The sequence below is a fragment of the Zonotrichia leucophrys genome, chromosome 13 (assembly GCF_028769735.1).
Source record: "Zonotrichia leucophrys gambelii isolate GWCS_2022_RI chromosome 13, RI_Zleu_2.0, whole genome shotgun sequence".
Taxonomy (NCBI): domain Eukaryota; kingdom Metazoa; phylum Chordata; class Aves; order Passeriformes; family Passerellidae; genus Zonotrichia; species Zonotrichia leucophrys.
Window position 1 is genome coordinate 844,876 of NC_088183.1, and position 22,125 is coordinate 867,000.

The 22,125-nt window shown below is 54.7% G+C and overlaps 1 protein-coding gene across 3 annotated transcripts in view; it reads right to left on the minus strand.

Moving 5' to 3' along the window:
• Positions 1-22,125, minus strand: part of ARHGAP26 (Rho GTPase activating protein 26) — a 99,397-nt gene that overhangs the window by 46,293 nt on the left and 30,979 nt on the right. For 2 of the 3 annotated variants that reach the window (XM_064724609.1, XM_064724610.1), the window contains exons 11-15: positions 21,087-21,165; positions 6,647-6,683; positions 1,786-1,851; positions 1,028-1,102; positions 872-925 (exon numbers count right to left, since the gene is read on the minus strand). In XM_064724609.1, coding sequence (XP_064580679.1) covers positions 872-925; positions 1,028-1,102; positions 1,786-1,851; positions 6,647-6,683; positions 21,087-21,165 — 311 coding nt within the window. The remainder of the gene's footprint in view (positions 1-871; positions 926-1,027; positions 1,103-1,785; positions 1,852-6,646; positions 6,684-21,086; positions 21,166-22,125) is intronic. The other variant, XM_064724611.1, reaches the window with a different exon arrangement.

The window sequence follows — 22,125 nt, forward strand, 5'->3', positions numbered from 1 at the left end:
AGCCACCGAGGGCTCTGCTCACTGAACACCTTAATGGTGGCAAAAGAAGGAGGAATTGGAAAAGGAAAAGATGCTGAAACACAACAGATGAAAACCTTCTGCAAGAAGAAATATGCAGAGAAAGGGGCACTGGAGTTCTGTGAGGACAAGGAAAAGGAAATCATGTAGAAAAGGAAAGATAATAAGTGAAGGGAAAGAAGATGACCAGAAATGCCAAACATTTTCCCAAGGAGTAACAAACACATTCAACAGGGCACTAACAAATTAGTGAGCATTTGTTTCCCTATTCCTGCAGCTATTTCATCTGTGCTTTTGCCAAGTCTGAGCAGCACCACACAGGATTGGCCAAGGGCAGCTGCCCTGCTCCAGCCCAGCTCTGCTCTCTCCTCCACTGCTGTGTCTCAGGCATGTCTGGACAGATGGACAGACTGGTCCAGGGCTGCAGCTGTGGGATGGAAATGCTGCCTGTGAGGTCAGGGCTGAAATGGCTCTGTCCCCACAGCCAGAGCAAAGCTCTGCTGTGCCAAGAGCCAGCAGCTTGGAGCATCCAGAACTGCAGGATCCAAGGCCTCAGTCACAGGGGAAACATGCTGGAAAACTCTGGGCAAGGCTGAGATAAACAGGCACAAGAAAGTCCGTGGGGAAACCAAGAACAGCCACAGGCAGCATGCAACATCCAGAGAAAATAATTTCAAAGGGTGCTGGGAACAAGGGGGCAGGTAGGAGATGAAAAGCCAAAGCTTTCAGCTATTTCTTTGAAGATTTTGGTTTGCATTTGGGAAGGCTGCCAGAGCTCAGAGCATGCGTGAGCAGGACACCAGTGACTGCAGCAGGGCCTGGTGAAGCCGGTCCCACACGAGTCCTGTCCTACCTTCACACCTGCCCACGGTGCCCAGCACCTCCTGGCCTCGAGCAGTACAGGGTCCTAAGGGCACAGTCACCACCATTAGGGACCCTGAGAGGAGCCCCTGCTCCTGCTTGGCAAGGCCTCAGAGCAGCACAGCCTTGACAAATTCCATCCACTCACCCATGAGGATGCTCAGCAGCTTCTGCACCCGCGAGTTCACCCCCACGATCCGGTAGAGCCCCTGCTCGTTGATCCCTGGGGAAACAAGGAACCTGTTAGCACAGGGTCACAAGGGCTGCTGACACTGCTTCCACTCCTTTGCCTTCTCAGACAGCAAAGCCCATGAAACCCTCTCACCTATCAAACACAAAGCCACAGAAGATGGTAAAATTTGGGGTTGATATCAAGGTTTTCACGAATCCTTTCATTACCCCAGTTAGCCCAGGAACAAGGATCTGAGCACACTTTTCCTCCTTCCCACAGCCATGGCAGCCCCAAGCAGGATCTGCACTTAACCAGGGCAATGTGGGAAAACTTTACAGTGTCAAGTTCTTCAGGCTGAGGTCTGAGCCTTTTGCATCTGACCTGCCCCTGCAGGGCTGGGACAACCCCACCTGGGCACAAGGAGCCTCACAGAGGTTCTGGGGACACAATCCCACATGGGAGGACGTGCTTGGCAGCATTCCTGCAGGAAGGATGTTGAACACCTCTCCTTGGTCCTGTCCCAGGGTGTTATTGGCTCACCCTGCCCCATGTCTGGGAGTCCTGCTGGCCCAGCCGTGGGGCAAACGCCTCTCTCATCGGCCCCAGCACATCATGGGCTCATCTGATGTGGGTCGCAGGGATCATGAGTCATTCTGTCCATGAAAAGGGCAGGAAAGCAACTGCTCCCCTGCCAGCAGCTGCCCCAGAGCAAGCCCAGCCCGAGGCTGCCCTACCTCTGGTTTCCACAGCGTGGATGCACTTCTTGATGATGCTGAAGCCGATGCTGTCCAGCTGGGCAGCTGCAGGGAAGGGCAGAGAGCAGGGTGAGCAGCTGGCAGGGCAGGCCCTCACAGGGAGCACCAGGCTCCTGCTGAACCATCCCAGCAATGCACCACTGCCCAGAGCAGCAGGAGATAAATGAGGCCAGAAAACACAAGTACAGCAGATTGTACCAGCTGTAACCCGGGCAAACACTGACACTGATCTGCATTCCAGCCTCCACATCCCTCTGAACCAAGCCCTAGGCTCTGCCAGGCAGCTACCACTGCAGATGGACAAAATTAATTTAGGATCAAGGTGAGATAACCCAAATTTGTCTGGAAAGTTGACAACGAGTGGCTTGGAAAGAAATGAAATTGGACATTTGGACACAACAAATCCCTGAAAATGGCACATGAAGTGTCTTGCCTTTGCCCAAGAGTGAGAGCTAAAAAATGAGAGTGAATGGGTTGTACAACTCAATTCACCTGTGCCAATGCAGGATTTCACTTCTAAGTTCAAGGAATTACTAATCCAGGGACCCCAACACCTGCTGGAAGAATTCACCCCACAGAGAGCTCTCCACCACTGCCTGGCAAACACTGCCCAGCTATTTGTTATGGAAAATTAGTTCCTCCCTAGAGAAAGGCTTGCAAAATCTTCCACAGGGGAGGGTAGGATGGGCAAAGCCACCCCGAGCTGCAGACCCCAGGAATGCTGTGATGGGACAGACACAGCTCGTTCAGTGCAGAGCAGGCAGGGAGCAGAGCCCAGGCTGGCAGTGCCCTCTGCAAGGCACGTGCTGCTCCCCTCCCTGGCATTCCCTGCTTTTCCCCTGCCCCATGGGCAGCTGCCAGCTCCAGCCCCTCCTAATCCCTTGCTCTGAGCCCCGTGCTGGGGCTGGGCTTTGTCTGGTGAGTGGCACGGGGACCCACAGCAGTGCAAAGGAAAACAGCTCCATTCTGTTTGTCTGGGCAAGCAGGCTGCAGTGCTGAGCCAACACAAGCACAGAGTGCAGATGGCTGTGCCACAGCACGTGAGGACAATGCAGAGGCTGCAGGGCCCTTTGCTGGGCACCCTCAGGGCTCCCAGCGTGGATGCAGCACAAACCCAGCGTGCCATCCATCAGCAGGGCACAGCTGCCATTCCCAAAGCACTGACAAACACGAGGGTACCTGAGCAGCTCAAAGCCATGCTGTGGAAGCTGTCCTGCTGCAGCAAACCCAGCTCAGCAGGTCTGCTCAGCCCTGGCACGGCGTGACCCTGACCTGTGGGCATCCCTGTGTGGTGCTGGCAGTCTGGATCACTGCCTCAGGCTCTGTGCCAGCCCACCCCACAGAGCAGCAGCTTTCCCTTAGCCCCTTGTGTGCTTGGGCCCCCAAGGCCAGGCTGGACAGGGCCTAGAGCAGCCTGGGATAGTGCAAGGTGTCCCTGCCCACAGCAGGAACTGGATCAGCTTTAAGGTCCTTTCCAGCCCAACCCATTCATGACTCCATCACCCTGCAGGGCCCAGCCACGGCTGGCATCCCTCCCTGCAGCAGCAGCAGGAGGAGACCCAGCAGTGGCACTGGGTGAAGTCACCTGGCACAATCTCCCTGAGCAGAGGAACAGGCTCCTCCACTCACTGTCAACTCTGCATCAGGAAAAGCTGGGGATTTATCTGCAGTAGTTATATCCAGAAATAATATCTGATTAAGTTTCCAAAGTGTCTTTATTCATCCTTAAACTGAACTTCTAATGAGCATTGTAAAAGCTTGGCTTCCCCTCTCTCAGAGCATCTGCTCTTTATCCCAGCCATTTACCACATGACTCAGTTCAGCAATGGCCCAGACCAAAGGCAGATCTGGACCTGCTGCTGTCCAGATCACAGATCCATGGAATCAGCTGGGATTCCATCTGGGATCACAGATCCATGGCATAATCTGGGATCACAGATCCATGGAATCATCTGGGATTCCATCTGGGATCACAGATCCATGGAATCATCTGGGATTCCATCTGGGATCACAGATCCAGGGAATCATCTGGGTTTGTAAAGCCCCCAAGGTCATCAAGGCCAACCATTCCCCCAGGACTAAGCTCTGTCCCCAGGAGCCACATGGCTGTGGAACCCCTCAGGAATGGGCACCCCCTGCCCTGGGCAGACGTGCCAAGGCCGGACAGCCCCTCCAGAGAAGAAATCCTCCCTATGTTCCAATCTGAGCTGTCCCTGCCTGGCTGAGGAGGTGGAGGAGCCTCCCTGGAGCTGTCCCTGCCCAGGGCAGGTGTGAGGCTCAGCTCCAGGCCCCCACACGTGTCTCAGGCTCTTCCCCCAGCAGCAGGAGCTGCCCTGCCCAGGCTGGACCCATCCAGGAACACTTCACATCAGCACAGGGGACATGCACACCTGCACAGCAGCTGCTCCCACCCACCCCCAGCTCACCTGACCTTCAGCAGCACCACATTCCAAGGGCTGCTCAACTGCTCTCATCCTGTTCTATTTTTGCCTGGCAGATTATTTCTGTTTAATCCATTAATTCCCTCCCTTTACACTGGTGTGACATCGGGGTGAAGGGAAGGGGGCAGGGGCTGAATCAGCTCCTCAGCCTGGCTCCAGCTGTGTCAGGGCAGGCAAGGTCAGAGCAGCTCCTCTGCCTCCCCACCACACTGGGCCATGCAAGCACCACGGGCTTGAATTCTTTCAGAGACATTTTGGAAATAAGAACCACAGAGAAGGGGAAAAATCATGAAGCAGAGAGCAGAGGAATGAGCTTTCAGGTCTCACCAGAAATGAGTTCTCAGGGCTCTAACTACCAGTGAGCTGCCAAGATTGGGAAAGGAAGAGTGAGGGTCAGATTAGGTTAGAGAATGGAAGAAGTTTTTTACAATGAGGGTGGGCAGGCCCTGGCACAGCTGTGGCTGCCCCTGGATCCCTGGCAGTGCCCAAGGCCAGGATAGACAGGGCTGGGAGCAAACTGGAACAGTGGGAAGTGTCCCTGCCATGGCAGAGAGGAGCTCTAAAGCCTTTTCAACCCAAAATACTCTGTGATTCCATGACTGTGATTGCTGGGAAGAGCACCCAGACAAGGGCACAGCACACAGGGCAGCCAAAGGGACTCAGGAGTGGATGTGGAGGATGGAGAGTGAAATGGTGGGAAGGAAGGGAGAGGAGGAATTTTGTGCTGTTCCATGCAGTGAGCACAAATGGCCTGGAGGATTTGTTTCCATGGAGCAGGGCAAGTCCTTCTGCTTAGCAAAGTAGAGCATCTCAATTCCCCTGGCTCTGATGGTTCAGTGACAGCCCTCAGCCCCTCCACAGCACACCAGATAAATCACCCACAGGCCCACGGCCATCTGGCCACACAGCAGGACAGCAAACCCAGAATCTCTGCAAAACCACAGCGTCCTGAGAGTGCCTCCACAGCACGGGGAGGCACTGCCAGGCTCCAGAGGTGCAGGCAGGAGGCAGAGGTGTGGAGGGTGCATCAGGAACTGCATCCACACCCCTCCATCCCCACACTCACTGCAGGTCCCTGCAGGAAAACCCTGCATCAAGGGCTGCTGGCAGCCAGGCAGGAGCTGAATGGATTTCAGAGTGCCTGGGAGGCAGGCAGAGCTCTGAACAGGGGTTTAGTGGGGCTGGAACAGCCAGCCCTCTGCTGACACCAGCAGAGGGGTTGGGAGCACCTCAGGGGTCCCAGCCTGCTCCCAGAACCAGGGAGGACACACAAGGACAGACAGGAAGGGCCATTCTCATTTTTAAGAAAGCCCAAATGGTCTCCTGAGCCCCAGCAGCAGGCACAGAGCTGGCAGAGCTGTGTGCAGGGACACAGAGCACTGACAGCTCACGGAGCTGAGTCACCCTGGGCTCTGCACCCCACAAACTCCTCCTGCCCCCAGGAAAAGGGGACAGAGGAGCTGTTCCAGCAGGGCTCCCACCCCAGGGACCACCCTGCCCTCCCAGCCCAGCCCTGAGCTCTGCTGGGGCACCTGGGGGCACAGGGCAGGTGAACAGGCAGGAAAGGATGGATGTGCAGCTGATGGCAGAGAGGGGCAGAGGGAAAGGGAGCCACAGAGGGGGCAGAGACTGCTCTGTGCAAGGCCTGGAATGGGTGTGAGGAACATCAGCTGCAAATTATACCAATTACCGAGAGAGAAATGCTGGGGCTGCAGATGGAAATGTCGTGTCTGAGGCAGCACTAAAATGAACCAAGCACTGAACAGCAAACCCAGGCCTGGCCCTGGCTCTGAGGGAAGGGACTGGGGCTGCAGAATTGCAATTATGGCAAATCCAACCTACTGGGAAATGGCTCAATTAAGGGTTTAAAACACAGGACATAAGAGGCAGGACCAGGTGCAACTGCTCCTCTAGAAAGAAAACAAGTGCTTTCCTGACCCAGGGCTTTGATTGCCTGAACCACAATAAAAAGATTTTTATTTTTAAGGGCTCTTGTTGACAATCTTGACAAGGCAGGAATTCCTTACTCCTGTATTTCTGCTCCAATCCCCCCTTGGAAAGACACACTCACCCTGCACATTCTGCTCAGAGAGGAGCGCTGCCTGGTCCCAGGTGTCCCCTTCAGGAGAGGTCCCGAGGCCACCCTGCAGTGCCACTGGGGTGGGGACACAGTGTGGGGCAGGAGGGGACACACCCAGAGGGATGCAGGCACTGCCTGGCCCTGCTCTGCACCGCCCCAGGCCCCACCAGCAGCTTTCTGCCCCTGGTCCCTGCTGGGTGCCACCCTGGGGTGCCCACACTGAGCCCTGTCACCCCCCAGCCCAGTGCCACCAGCATCCCCTGCTGACCCTCCCACAGCTCAGCCACCTTCAGGGTCAGGCTGGAGCAGAAATACTCACTGCCTTCGCTCTGGCTGTCCTTGTTGGAGTTGTACACCTGGAAAACACAAGCAGAAAGCCTTGTGAAGACCCTGGCACAGCTGGTGCCACCACAGTGTGGCTGCTGCCAGACCTCCCCCAGCAGCCAGGTCCCCAAACACCACCATGACCTCTGCACACAAATGCTGGGCTGGCCCAGCTCTGGAGCTGTTTAAAATACTGCCTAGGACAGCTCTTAAAATAAAGAATGCAAATGGGATGGACCAGGTAAAAACTGAAATTAGAGGCTTCTAAACAAAATGGAGTTGGGGCTGGACTGGATGACCTTTAAAGGTCCCTTCCAACCCAAACTGCTCCATGGTTCTGTGACTCCTCCAAACTGCTCCATGATTCTGACTCCTCTCCTGAAGGACACACACAGAGGATGTAAACTCAGAGCAAAGCAGAAAATTCCCCTATGGGCATTGCAGGAACCCCTGGCAGGTGCAGCTGGGGCAGGGAGCAGGCATCCCCTCCTCAGGTACAGCCTGAGCAAAGAGCCAGGCAAAGGGAGGGAGAGGAAAAGAAATGTCCTTGATTCAGAGAGCACAAGGAGTGCAGCAGGGTGAGGCACGGAGTGCACTCAGCACAGCCACCAGCAGGGCTCCATCCCAAACCTCTCCAATATCCATGTTCCTCCTCCCACCCTGATCACACCACCAAGCTTGGCAGCTGGAGAGCAAAGGGACACCTCAGTGGACACAATAAAAAGGGAAAACACTGGCACAAGGTTTAATCACCACGTGAGGGCACTTTAAAAGCCCAGGATAATACCAACAGCAGCTGTAAGAAGATCAGCCCTCAGACAGGTTGTATTTCCCCAGCTCAACAGAGTAAAATGGTTTAGGATAATCCTTCAGCGCTCACCAGGAGCACTCCCACCCAGCCCAGAGCCCCAGCAGCACCTGGATGTGGCTGAGGGGGCACAGAACAGCACAGGCTGCTGAGGCTGTGGGGAGCAGGGCTGGGAGCCCCTGCAAGGGCAGCTGCCTGCATCACATGCTGCCTCCCAAAATAGCCAGCAGGGCAAGCCTCCAAAGGCCGTGTTGATAGCAACACCAGCAGCAACAGGGCAGGGCTGGGCTCCAGCATCCCAGCCCTGGCACCAGCAGGAGCCCTGGTGCTCTGTGCTTCCCCAGGGTCCCTGCTGGGCATCTCCCCCAGGAGCTGCAGCTGCAGGACGGGCCTGGGGAGCTGCTGGGGGGCTCTCAGAGGGTCAGAGCCAGGCCTGGGCACTGCTGGCACTCCCTGCTGCTCACCCCAGCACCAAAACCTCCCAGCAAGGCCGTGTGCCACAGGGCGTGTGTCACAGACGTGTTTTATAAAAGATCTTTTTGCTAGGATTTTTCTCCTGAGAAGCTGAGAGGCCTCAGAAATGAAATGTAAACAATGATTATCTGCTGCTGTGGAATGCAACAGGTGCATCTGTGATTGGTCTCATGGGGTTGTTTCTAATTAATGGCAAATCACAGTCCAGCTGTCTCGGACTCTCTGGTCAGTCACAAGATTTTATTATCACTATTTTCTATTATTTTATTATCATTCCTTCCTATTCTTTTATTATCATCCCTTCCTTTCCTTTGCTAGCCTTCTGATTAAATCCTTTCTTCTATTCTTTTAGTTCTAATGTATAATTTTCTTTTAATATAATATATATGATAAAATAATAAATCAGCCTTCTGAAACATGGAGTCAAGATTCTCATCTCTCCCCTGCTCCTGTGAGCACCACCCCAGGCACGGCAGCAGCAGGGCACACAAACAGATCCCTTCCCTGGAGGTGACCCAGACCCAGGCCATTCCTGAGCTGGGCACTGCAGGACACCCTGGACCAGCTCCATCACCCAGCACCTGCTCAGGGAAGCACAGACCCAATGGAGCAGCTCAGAGCTGGGCGTTGGGCAGGTTCTGGCCCCTCCAAGGAGCTCCTTCCCTCTCCCCCTGCCAGGACACCTGGCTGTGTAACACCAGCCCAAGCAGAGAGGATTGTTTGCAGAGAAAATCCATCAGCCACATCTGGCAGGCGGGGGATGATTCAGCAGCAAAAGCAGCTGCAGTCAGCAAGAGAGTTCTCCTCTAGGAACAGTGTTTATATCAAGAAAATGGAATAAGTGGAAAGAGGGAAGGAAAACACCCGCGGGCTGCCCTGGCAGCAGTGCCCACCACAGCCAGCCTTCCCTGGGGAAGTTCTCCCTCCGACCTCAGAGCCCTCCCTCTGTTGGGGGGTCCCAGCAGGGACTGGGCTCAGCCTGTCCCCCAAAGTCACCCAAACCTGGGATCACACAGATTTCATGCCCTGGCTCACACACAGGTAACACTAAACACAGCCAAGGGTCAGCCTTGGAGCACCCTGGGACAGGGGAGGGGTCCCTGCCCATGGCAGGGGGGGATGAGAGGAGCCTGAGGGTCCTTCCAACCCAAACCATTCCAACTCCTGGTGCACAGCAGCTCCAGGGACATCCTCTGCCCGCACGTTTGCTCTCCCAGTCTGGATCCATGAAACAGCAGAGGTTGTTATCACCAGAGCCTGCTCTTAAAACAAGGGAAAAGGGCAGACAAGGAAACACAATATGCCTTTGCCATTAACTGCAAAGTGTGCACACAGCAAGAGGGAAGTTTCACACAAAGGTCAACGGCAGCCATAAAACACAGAGTCACTGCCACCCTACACCCATCTTATCAAGGACAAACCTTTTATCCCTTGTGTCTGTTAATCCACTAACACAGCTCCACACCAGCAGGGCTTTAGCCAAGCCCCAAGTCTGCAATATCCCTTCCTTTTTCAAAAATACTTCTCCTATTCTGCCTCAAGTCTTTCAGAGGGAGATTTTTCTGGATAAGAGAAAGTTTCCAAGTCTGAGGAAAGGGCTGCTGTATAGAGCTCCAGCAGTGAGGCTCCTCCAGTGGCCCAAGGGTCAGCCCTGCCCTGCTGGAGCCCTTGGGCTCGTGCCTTGGCAAAGCTCCCCTGCCCAGCCTGGCCCAGGGATGCTGATATTCCACTCCTTCAAAACAGCTCTGATAGCAGGCAGGGCTTAAAGCAGAAGATGCACTTGAAGATTGAGCCTCACACACATGTGAGTGAGTTCATGGACCAGGCTCCCCCTGGGAGAGGGTGCAGGATTCCACAGAGGTTCCTGCTGTTCCCACACCACACACAGCACCGAGCCCAGGGCTGCAGCACCTCTGTCCTGGCAGAGATGGGCTGGGAGCACCTTGGAAAAGCTCTCCTGAACCCTCTTCCACACAGCTGCCAGTGCTGGATTTGGTCTCCCTGCCCTCAGCCCCTCTCTCAGAGGTGTTTGCACCACTGCCATGCCAGGCTGTGGCCAGGGGAGCACGAGGGGACAGCACAAAGGGACAGTGCCACTGTCAGGGTGGCAGCATCCAGCACAGTGCTCTGAGCTCTGCCCAGCACAGGGCAGGCAGGATCTGCAGACACACACATCACCCAGCACGGGCCAGACAATAAAACACCAATAAATACACAATAAAACACCAATAAATGAGTGTATTTTTATGCCCACACGCTGTTTGTCCTGTTGTTAACACACTCTGGAGGAAACAGCCCCAAACCCAGAGAGTTTCTCGTGAAATGAAAAGCTTCTTTCACTTTGCAGCATTAGTCACTGACAAGGGGTGGGAAATGAGAGGGAAGAAACGTTGCTGGGAGGTGAAGGGGCTGTGGTCCATGGACACGTGTGGGAACAGGCTGGGTTATAAAACTCCCAGAATTGGGACCAGTGACTAACGTGGAGACAAATCCCTGCCCTGCAGCACTGCCATGCTCCAACATCTCTCTCACTAATTATTCCCTTTTGATTGTGTTTCCAGAGCCAAAATATCCTCCCAGGCAGTTTCAGAAATGATGTGTATAGAAAAATATATATAGAGATAGTACAAAACTTACAGACCTTTATGTCTTGTATTTAGTTTTCTAAACTCCTACTGTAGATGGTAAAATATCCTGAACAAAACCAGATTGTATAATTTTTTTTAGCAGAAGCTACTGCTGCTTCATTCCTGCAGGATAATTGCTGTCTGGAAGCTTAAAGAAGACCTTTGCAAGCTATTATTGAAAAATTCCAAGATGCATCTGTAAGTAATCCAAAAAGATAAATTTTATGAGAGCAGTTACAACTCATGACTACTTTGACACTTGCACTATGCTCAATTATGAACTTGATATTTAAGATAATTCATCAAAGAACCAGTTATTTCCTTTGCTGAGACATTTCACCAAACACATGCTTTGTTTTGCAGAGGAAATGGTTTTATAGGGATGATTAAGAGCTCTGAGATGTTGGAGGGTGTGGTAGAGGAGCACAGGGCCCAGGAGGCAGCTCCTGCTCCATGGAGCCCAGGGATGAGCCCAGGGATGAGCTGGGGTCACCCACCCACACTGCTGGCTCCTGGATCCATGTCCCAACCTCTCGTGGACCACAGCCTGGGCAGGAGCAGCACTGCAGGTGCTTTGCCCTCCAAATTCAGTCCTGCCACTGCCTCACACCCCACACTGGAGCTGTGCATCATGCAAGCGTCAGCTGTGGATTTTCCTCATCAGAAACCCTTTGAAAGACACCATCTGGAGCCTCAAACACTCCTACAGCCACTGACAGCCACCATCTGGAGCCTCAACCACCTCCACAACCACTGATGGCCATCACTGAGGGCCTAAAATGCTCCTACAGCCACCAAGAGCCACCATCCAGGGCCTGAAACAGCCCTCAGACACATCCAGGGCCTGAAACACCTCTACAACACATCCAGGGCCTGAACCAGCCCTCAGACACCATCCAGGGCCTAAAACAGTCCTACAGCCACTCTCCATCATCTGATGCACTTTCTGCTTGTGCACTGATAAATCAAGAAGAATTCAACCCATCAGTTTTCCAACCTGATCCTAACGAAACTTTGCACACATGACGTGCAAAGAGCAAATGGGTGTGTGAGTGGTTTGGGATGACACTGGGCTGTGGGAAAAGAAAAGGAAAAGGAAGTAGCTGGGGTTGGAAGGGGAACTACAAAAGATGATGTTGCGTAATTTCATTTTTATTTCCTCATTTCAGAGGTCACGCTGCTGCCCATGGTGCTCATTAACCTCCACAAGACACGGGCTATGATTTCCTAAGGCACTTGCTTCATTTTAAGTTTCATTCACTTTCCTTTAAAATCCAAAATGGCCCAACCTAAGCTGCATCCCTTGGAGGCTGCACAGTGTTCAGCACAGCTCCCAAAATCCTTCAAATTCCAATACTGGCGTGAAATTCTACTCAATGGCTAAAATCTAGAGGAAAGGATTGCCCAGCTGCTCAGAGGAAAGAGGGATTTCAGGAAAGCTGGAGAGCAGGAGGCCAGCACCCTGCTTTGCAGAGAGGGGCATCTCCATGCAAGGAGGATTTCAGCTCCAAGTCCTGCTGTGGAAGATTCCACCTCACACTCCCTTCCCTGGTGCTGGGACCTTCCCTCCCAGCCAGAGTTTCCATTTGGACTCTCAGAATGGGCCAGCCCTGCCAGAGTTCCCTGGGCTCCCTGGGGGAGAGGGGTGTTTGCAAGGTCCAGAGCAATGGGAGGAAATGCTGCAGTGTTATGCAATTTCCTTGTGATTCATATTCAGAAATCCTCAAAACAGCCAGGAATGAGTCTCTCAACTTTCAGCTCCAGAGATGCACAAGCCCAAGGGGTATTAATAGATATGACATTCCCTCAGAACTGGTAGCCCAAGTGGCTTCCCAGCCACGCTGGGCCAGCCTGGGGAGCCATGGGCAGAGCAGCACAGACATTCCACATGAGTTTTGCAACCCTTTTTATAAGGGCAAATGGGCTGGAGAGCAGAGCTCCAGCTGGAGCCTGGCCACCCTGGCTGACTCAGCTGCTGCTGGGTGTCTGCAGCACCCCCAGCACCCCAGAGAGCCCTGCCTGAGCAGGGAGAGCTGGGGATCCCACCCTTCCCTCTCCACACCTCAGCTGCCTTTCCTCTTGATGCCCTCCTCACCAGGGCACCAGGGATGCTCCTGATCGTGTCCCCACAGCCCCCAGCCTGTCCTGCAGGGCCCTCCATGGGCACAGGGGTGGCCAGACAGGGCTGGAGCTCTGGCACCCAGAGATGGCACAGGCCTGGGGCAGCAGGCACCCTGTACCCTGTCCCTGCAGCAGCAGGAAGGGCTCAGAGGAAGAATGGAGAGAAGGAAGAAGAGAAAAGGGAGATGGACCCTCCAAACCTGCCCCTGAGCTTGGCACTGGGAGCTGCTTCACTGGGACACAGCCCTGGAGCAGCATCCCAGCAAAGCTCATGTACAAAAAGCCTGTTTCCTTGTTAAAAGCAGGACACCTGGCAACCTGGATGAAATCAGCCCTTGTTTCTGGCTCTGCCTTATCAACCCTGTTCTATTTCTGTCCGAGAGCCAGGTTTTCGTACTACAAGCAGGATTTTCAGAGCTAGACTACACTGTGTTGTGGTTAGAAATAACCTGCCCTGCTCTGAGAGCCAGAAGGATATAGAGAGGAGTATGATCTCTCCCAGCCCACATCCCTGCAAACCTCTCTGCAGCAGGAGGGGAAGGAAAATTACGCCTTACTTTCCCAAGTGGAGAACTTGGCAGGGCAGCAGAACCCCACTGTGAAATGCTGGTTTATGTCATGCAGACGAAGCTGTTCATTTGGAAGAGGGTGGCCAGGGACCCTGGCAGCTCCTTCCTTCCTTCCTTCCTTCCTTTCCTCCCAACCTACTGTTCATCACAGTCAGAGCCACCTCCCACCTCGTGTCCCCCTTTCTCTCTCCTATTCCTTCCTTCTAATAAAAATTCCAGCTTCAAACTTATACCCTGGGCCTGACCAAAGGACAGAAAAGAGAAATCTATCACAAATGCAGCATCTGGGGGGCTTGAATCCCCTACATGGGTCTTGCTCCTCTGTCTCTCGGAGCTGAGCTAAAGGATGGTTCTAATTAAAAGCAAGCCCACATTTTATTACAAGTGCAGGCATTCCCAAGGGCCCCTGGAGCCGAGGCCAGCCGGGCTCCCCGCCAGCCAGCTGGGCTGCTGAGCTCAGCGCAGTTATATAACCCTGTTTGTCACCCAAGGGAACAATCACCTGGGTCAGGATGGGGAAACCACCTGGGAGACACTGCCAGCTCCCCACGGCTCCCCCAGAGCAGGGAATGCAGCAGCAGCAGCCACGCTGGGGCTGGGTGGGAGCGAGGGGAGCTGAGCCTGTCAGATACGCTGCAGCCTCGGAATAACCCAGCTAAAGGTCAACTGCTCCAACAAAATACATTTCTGGAATAACTAAAGCGCCTAAAGTTTCCCAGAGCGGCATTTCTAAGCGGGTCCAGCGAAGCAGACATGTTGGGATCACTCGAATAACTGATTAAAAGTGAAAACTTGCACTGCTCTAAGCTTCCCCAAGTTTTCTGGGATGCTTGAGCAACAGCTCGCACATCCTCCTGCGGCAGCTCTGCCTGGAGCCCGGCCAGCACACACGCCCTTCCTCCTCCCAGCGTCTGCTGACGAACACGGGCTCTCAACACATCAAAACCAGCCTAATTTTAAATGACAGTGTCATCTTTATTTTTAAAATAACTGTAACACAGCCGTGCCTGGCGCTCCTCCTCTGTGAGAGAGGTTTGACACTGCCCGGGTGGCTCCGTGCCAGGACTGGCTCAGGCACCGCTGCCTGGAGCTTCAAGGACTGGGACATCCCTGAGCTGAGACCCCTTTCAATCCCCCTTTGCACCTGGGGACACTGTGGGGCAGCACAGACCCTGAGCCCTGGGGAAAGCAGCAGAAAGGGGACACAGTCCCATCCCTCCTCTCCCACAGACACTTCCCTAAGCCCAGCGTGGCTGCAGAGGTCTCTTGGCAATCCTGGGACGCGGCACAAGGTTCTTCCCTGGCCTTGGGAACCAGCCCAATGGGGCTGTAAAGGCTCCTGGTGTCCCTGTCCAAAACTGGAGCAGCACATTTATCCCTCCCAGACAGGACCTGAAATTCCACAACACTCCCAACCTCCCTGGGAAACCCTCAGCCCTGCATGGACCCACCCAGGGGCTGCCAGCACTCCCCTCCACCATTCCCACCATCCAAATAATACTGGTGAGAGACAGCACGGGACACATCCACCCTGCCATGGCCTGAGCCTGCTCCTGATCCAATCCTGCTCCTGATCCAGTCCTGCTCCTGATGCCAATCCTGCTCCTGATCCTGCAGAGCCCAGCTCCACACACAGATCTGCCAGCAATGACAAACCCAGGGTGAACACAGAAATAAAATTATCAAAACAATAGAGTCCAAAGACCTTCTTCTGGGGCTGCAGTTGGGAGAAGAAAAATCCCCAGGTGAGGGATGGTGATGGGGCTGCAGCAGGACAGTAAATCACTGCTTAAATGGAAGAGGCTGGCTTTGTGAGTCATTGTAGCATGAACCATTTACTTTAATTTTTAATTTAAAGTAGGAAACAATACTCTAATAGTCTATTTAAATTGGCAGGGAAATTTGTTCTCCCAACATGGAGCTATTCCCTGAATTTCTACATGTTTGTTGAATTGCCTGATCAAATAACTCGAAGCAGAGGTGATAAAGAGAGGAAAGGAAAGTGAGTGTGCTCTCTTTGGTGTGTCACTCCAGCTGAGCTCTGTGCCTCCCTGCTGAGGCTGCCAGCATGGCTGCAGGGTGGACAGCACGTTCCCACCAAACCATGACACCAAACCCCTGGATGCAAGCACCCTGCTCCCTGCCCTGGGGCTGGCTCACCTCTCTGGGCCCAGGCTCACAAACAAGTTGCTGCACGCAGCTGCTCCGTCCTGTTCCACATCTGTGCTGCAATCCAGGTTCGATTATCCCCATGGCCCAGGCACCCACAGAGCCAGCCCACCCTGAGCCCAAAGCCACCTGAACACTCCTGCAGCAGAGCTGGTGGCTGTCCCATGTGGGAGATGAGTGTTGTGCCATGTCCTGAGGACCAGGACCCACAGCCACATGCCCAGCCCTGACCCTGTGAGCTCCTCTTGGGGTTATCAGCAGTGACAGAAGGAGATCAGTGGCTGTCACTGGGTCCCCACCAGAGACAACCAAAGGGAGAACAAAACCCCACTGGTGTCCTGGGACCAGCCAGCCCAGCATGCAGGCAAAGCCAAACTTCCACAGCCAATTTCTGCAGCACAGGCCCCAAGGAAGAGCAAGGAATGCATTACAGCCACGGTGAGGTATTCACACCAGAGACAGGAGCTCTGCTCTGCTCCTGGACACCCCAACAGCACAGCTGCAACCAGAGGTCACTCACTTGCCAGAACTGGGTGGGACAGCACTTTTAGGTGTGTAAGAGCAATCCAGAGGGCTCTTTTCTCTTTTAAAAATTATCTGTAATGCTTCTCTAAGTATTTTTCCCTGAAACTGCTTCTTAAGCAGAGGACAAACCCCAGCAGCCACAGGACTCCAGCTGGGCGAGCCGTCAGCCACTGCAGCAGCAGTTGCTGGAACCAGGAATAAAAGCCTGAAGTCAAGGCTTAAGACCTCGCTGGCTTAAGTGCTTTAGAAGCAAAATAAAAGCTTACAAACTCCATGTAAAGTTACTGCTATTACAGGCTTAAAGGGTTACCAAACAGGAGAGGGAGAGGGAGGGATCAGCAGCAAGAGCACATGATCTGAGAATAACATGGAACATGACATGGACCGAGCTTCTCTGAGGATCCTCTGCTACCACCTTGTCCCCAAAAAGGACAAAGAATTTTTGGGGGCAATAATCTTGAGCTGTGGGATGCAAAACAAGCCAAGCAGGGGCTGCCCTGGGCCGGTTGGGTCCCAGTGGGACTCACCATCACCACAGCTCCCTGCACTGGGGGGTGGCACCAGTGCCCCCAGAGCATGGAGAGACTGAGCCCCAGTTCAGGGGAAGTTCACTGGGTTGTCTGGGCTGGGCAACAGAGTGGAGGCAAAGAGAAGCAGCAAACAATAGAAACTTAGACACAGGAGTGGGCAGAGTGGGGAAAAAATGTTCTGTTCACTAAAGAGAGAGACAGGGAGATGGAGAAGCAGCAACAGGAATGACTCAGGTCATAGAGAACAACAAAAGAAATCTGCTGTAAGCAAACAAACCCAGGCAGGATGAAGGCCATGAAAACCTGCAAAACAGAATACACAAAAAAACATATTTTCCAGCAAGCTGACAAAAACACGTCTGTGGGACTGAGAGCATAATCAAAGCTGAGCATGAAAAGGGCTGTGAGGAAGGCAGAGCAGAGGCAGGCAGGGAGCAGACCCAGGGAGAGCAGAGCAGAGCAGGGAACAGGAACACGGCGATCACCCACGCTCAGAGCTCAGGCCACAGACACTGCCTGTGCCCACAGGTGCTCTGGGTGAGGCTTCCTCTACCATCCCTGACAGCTGAGATGGACTCACAGCACAGAGCACACCTGCAGCTCCAGTGAGTGCCAGGGCAGTGCAAGGGGTTGGGAGGAGAGCAGGGGTGCCTGTCCTTCCCCCTGCAGCCACACTGGGAGTGGAGTCCTTCAAGTGAATTTATTTCTTGAATGAGCCAAAATAACAGGAATGCCGAGGCTGAAAGCACTGGAGTGAGTTCAAAGGACAGCATTTCCACTGGGAAATAAATCTCTCACCATTTTGTATAATTAGACAAGGAAAACGAAAAACTATTTCAGAAAGAATTCCCAGAAGCAATATCCAAGGAGGAGGTGAGAGGTGTGCTGGGCAGGAATGTGGGGCTGGGCTCTGCTGCCAGTGCCACAGGAACACGGGTGGCATCTCCAGCAGCAGGGCTGGAGGAGCTCCAGGACCACTGAGAGATGTGCCAGGACCACTGAGAGATTTGCCAGGACCACCGACAGGTGTGCCAGGACCACCGACAGGTGTGCCACCAGGAGCACTGGGACAGGAGCAGGGCACAGGGAGCTCCAGAGGCACAACCAGAGTGGCACCCAGCCCGTGTGGAGGAGCCAGCACACACTGAGGGGACACACTGCAGGAGGGGGAGGCAGAGAACAGAGGAGGGACACGGGAGGGACACGGGAGGGACACGGGAGGTTTGGGGCTGTGAGCTTGGGGACACAGCCGGGAGGTGAGCGCTGTCCCCCCTCTGAGCAGCCCCTCAGCCCCTGGGTGTGGGCCGGGGTCACATCGCTGCCCGGGGGTGCGGGTGCGGTGTCACCCCGGGCACAGGTGCCCAGAGTGGCCGGTCTCAGCTGCCATCTAGTGGGGAGCAGCCACGGCTCCGGCACCGCTGGGGAAAAGCCCTCCCAGCCCATCATCCCCACCCTGTCCCCAGCCCAGAGCCCCCAGTGCCACCTCCAGCCCTTCATTGAGCACTCCAGGGATGGGGATCCAACCCTCCCTGGGCAGTTCCAGTGCCTGAGCCCCCTTTCCATGGGGAAATTCCTGCTGTGCCCACCCTGAGCCTGCCCTGCCCCAGCCTGAGGCCGTTCCCTCTCCTCCTGTCCCTGTTCCCAGCTTGACCCCCCGGCTGTCCCCTCCTGTAAGGGAGTTGTGCAGAGCCACAAGGGCTCCCCTGAGCCTCCTCCTCCTCTTCCTCCTCTTCCCTCATTCACCACAACCTTACCTAAACGCTTACCTTGTTCCTCGCCACAAGACACAGCCTAATTTGTGTCTCTCCTAAACCCACAGCCCAGCACAGCCACCATCAGCCAACACAGCTTTTATTCCTGACTCAGGTTCCAAGGAAGTTTCAGAATCACCCTGGCCTCCACCACATACATTTGCAAACTGCATCAGCAGAGGAGAAAATCCATAAGAAACTGATCCTGAGCATCTTAACAAAACCAAACACCGCTGCTCCGTCATGGAGTTAGCAGTTTCTCCTGTTTCCAGCCTCTGCAACATGGAAGAAAACCCAAAGTCAACACGGGGGCTTTATCCAAATGAATAACAAGTGGTAAGAGTTAACGGCGTGATGAGGGCTGTCTGGAGCTGCTCTGACTGGGAGACACAGCGTAAATCTTCTCAAGTTGTGACAAATGTCTTGGCTAATGCAGCCACATTCTGTGTTTAAATCTCACTAAGATGTAATTTGACATTTGGGTTTACTTTTTTCATTATAATTAAGAAACAAACTCCAGTCCGCGCTAATCTCTGCACAGGCTGAATTTGCTCATGGAATTACCATCCCCACCGTGCCAATCCTTTCCCACACTCTGCAGTCAAATCAAAGGAAAACCAGACATTCTTTCCAGTAGGGTTCTGGTTACAGAAATACAGTCAAAGCACAGGATGGATATTTCTAGGAGTCCAAAGGTCAAACCCTCATCTCTTGCTCAAGGAAATCCCCGTGGAATAGGTAACACGAAGATAACGCGCTGCACCCCGGTGTTGTAAGATAAGAACCCAAACAGAACAGCCCACAGCTGCATTTCTGATGGATGGAGGAGGATAGCTGAGGACAGGGAGCTGCCTCATGTGTCAACACACTCCACCTTCAGCAGCAAAGTGTCTCCTGGATCCCTTTCCATGCAGGCAGCATTCCCATCGCTCCCACTCCACACCTGCAAGGGCAGTGTAAGCAATGAAGTGCCACAAGGTATGGCACTAATGCACAGCCACAGCCCTGACACCGTGCTGGGTGAGCTGATGGGCACGATAGGGGAGAGCAGCAGCATGCAGGCGGCACCACCACCTGCATGGCTTGGAAGGAGCTCTCATGACCAGATTCTAGAACTGGATAATCCAGACAGCCCTGTCCTGGTTGCTCCACAGAACCTTTGGCATGCACAGCTCTCTGCAAGCAGCCAGGATGCGTGTCTGCACCTCTGCAGAGTGCCTCTGCTCCTGTGCTGCCCCTGGCACCATCAGCAGCTCACACACAGCTGGGTGACCGCTTTCCTGCGGCTCCCATGGCAGCTGAGTGGCTTTGCCATCCCTGCCACAGCAGCTCCCAGCAGGGGTGGGCAGTGGGCGGCAGGGGAGCAGGCTGGAGGAGCACAAGACTCCATTCAGATGAGGAGCAGCAGTGCCCATTTGGTTTCTGAAGAAATGGTGCCACCAGAATCAAGGCAGGGGGTTGTTTAGGAGGGCACCCTAGCTGCTCCAGGGGTCCAGAGCCAAGGGTGGAGGAGCAGGCTGGGCCCCTTTCCAACAGGTGACAGAAAAAGGGAGCAGAGGCTGTCACAGAACCAGAGAATCAATCATGGAATGGTTTAAATTGGCAAGGCCCTTAAACCTCATCCACCCCTATCCAGTGTGGATCTGGACCAGGGATGGGGCAACCACAGCTTCTGTGGGTGGGTGTAAATTGGAGCAAGAGAGGTTCAGCCTTGGGGTCAGGAGGCCAGGGCAGCAGCTGGGCTGGAGCCCAGGCAGGCTGTGCCCTCTCCTCCCTCGGATGCTCCCAGCCCCAACCCGAGCAACCTGCTCTGAGCAGGAGGTTGGACCAGAAACCTCCTGAGCTCCCGTCCTACCTGAATTACCTGATGGATCTACAGCTCCAGGCTGGGACCTGGCTGCAATCCACCACGCAATCCCTTCCCTGAAATGCAGGGCAGCACCTCCCACACGCAGCCTCCTGATCTCCCAGCTGCTGCACGTTCCAAAAGCGAGTGCCTGACCAGGTCCAGCACTCAGAACAGCCTCGTGTGTCCATGCCTCACCTGGCTCCAATGAACATTTCTCCTGACAAACAAGAACCTTTCCATGAATCTGGGGAGGTCTGCTCAAACCTGCTCAAACAGCCCAGGCTGCTCTGGCTCTCCACATGGCTTCTCTCCATATCCCAAAACGCTGTTGGCCACAGGCACAGAGGCCAGACTGTCCTGGCTGCTCAGCAGTGCTGTAAATGCCACAGGAGAGTCACCCCACAAAGCTGGGCTGTGCCACACCGTGACCCCAGCACCCCTGAGGGACCCGCTCAGAGCCAGCCAATGCTCCTCAAGCCGGCAGTGAGGTTTGCAAATGCATTCCAAAATACAAACTAACAACAATGAGCTTTCTGCAAACCTCCAGAATCCCTTCCAGAGGTGAGGAAGCCTTTGGCACAGCAGGAGCAGACACGGGGAAGAACGGGGGCCGCACTCCTCCGCTCACACGAAACCTCCGATCCTCCAGCAGCCCCAGGAACGGCTGCCAAGGAGCCGCGGGACTCCAAAAGCCCTGCAAATCTACAACGCGCTTTCTTCCACTGCTCTTTTTGCCATGTTTTCCTTTCAGCACGGCAGAGCAGCATGTTTGTGCTGGCCAAGCCTACCCTCCTCCTCTCCACCGCACCTCCAAGCAATCCAAGCACGGGAGATACAGTATTACCTCAAATATTTAACCAAGGGATTAAAGGATTCTCTTGGCAGGAGGCAGAGGCTGCCCCACGGTTACAGCTCCCTGCGTGGCTGGCAGGCTCTGCAGGGAGCGCTCTGCCCGGGCTCCCGAGGGATCACCACGATTTTCTCAGCTTTGTGCCCCCAAATCGCTGCTCACCGGCTCCCGGCCGTCCATGGCCTCCATCCAGAGCCGCCGGTCCTCCTCCGAGAGCGCCTGCATGGTGATGACCCCGGGCCTGCGGGAGAAAGGGAACGCTGTCAGCGAACTGCAGGATGGGGAGCAGGGTGGCAGAGATGAATCTTTCATGAGAGGGAAGCAGGACAAGCTCCCTCCTAGGCAAGCCCCAGCACAGCAGGACAAAAGCCTTGGACACCCCTGCAGGTCCTGGCCAGGGTCAGCAAGGAGCAGAGGGATCTCCAACAATCAGCACACCGTTCCAGTGGTTTTGTGCGAGAGCTGGGTGCCAAATTCCTCCTCTGGCCCTCGGCCAGCCAGCTCACCTGCACTGGGTAGAGCACGTGCATGCAATGGCAGGAGAAGGCAAGGAAGGGAAGCAAGCAAGCAGAGCCCCACACATCCCAGCCCGTGTCTCAGCAGCACCCCAAGCACCAAGCTCACAGAGGAGACCTTCTGCTGTGCAAAGCGTTTCATCCTTGAGGTGTCCATGCCCTCATGGCTGCGCCCTGTCCATACCCTGCTGTAGGACACAGCAGTGGCAGTGACACGATGCTGGCCCGCGTCCCCCTCCAGGAGCAGGGCAGGAGCCCCAGGGTGTGCAGGGTGCTGCTCCTGCCCCAGCACTGCCACACACACCGCAGCCCTGGGCTGCCCTGCCAAGCCAGCCCCCAGCAAACTGCCCTGGGACTGCTCCTTCACTGTAATGAGAGGGGAAAGGACAGGCCTGGGTGCTGCACACACGGCACAGGGGCAGGGACAGCAGTGGCACTGCCCTTGCCCGAGGGCCAACGCCACCTCCACGCTCCTCAGTGGATGCTGTGCCTGCTCTGGATCACCCTTCCCAGCAAGGAGTCAAAGCTCCATTCCCTGCTCTGTGACCTGCAGGGTGAGGGTGGATTTGACAAGACAGAGCGTTTGCACAGCCTCAGGTGTGGGGATACAGAGGGTGGGAGCTGTGACCCCAGCCCAGGGCTGCCATCCCTGTGTGCCCTGCTTGCTGTGAGCTCCCAGGGTTCCC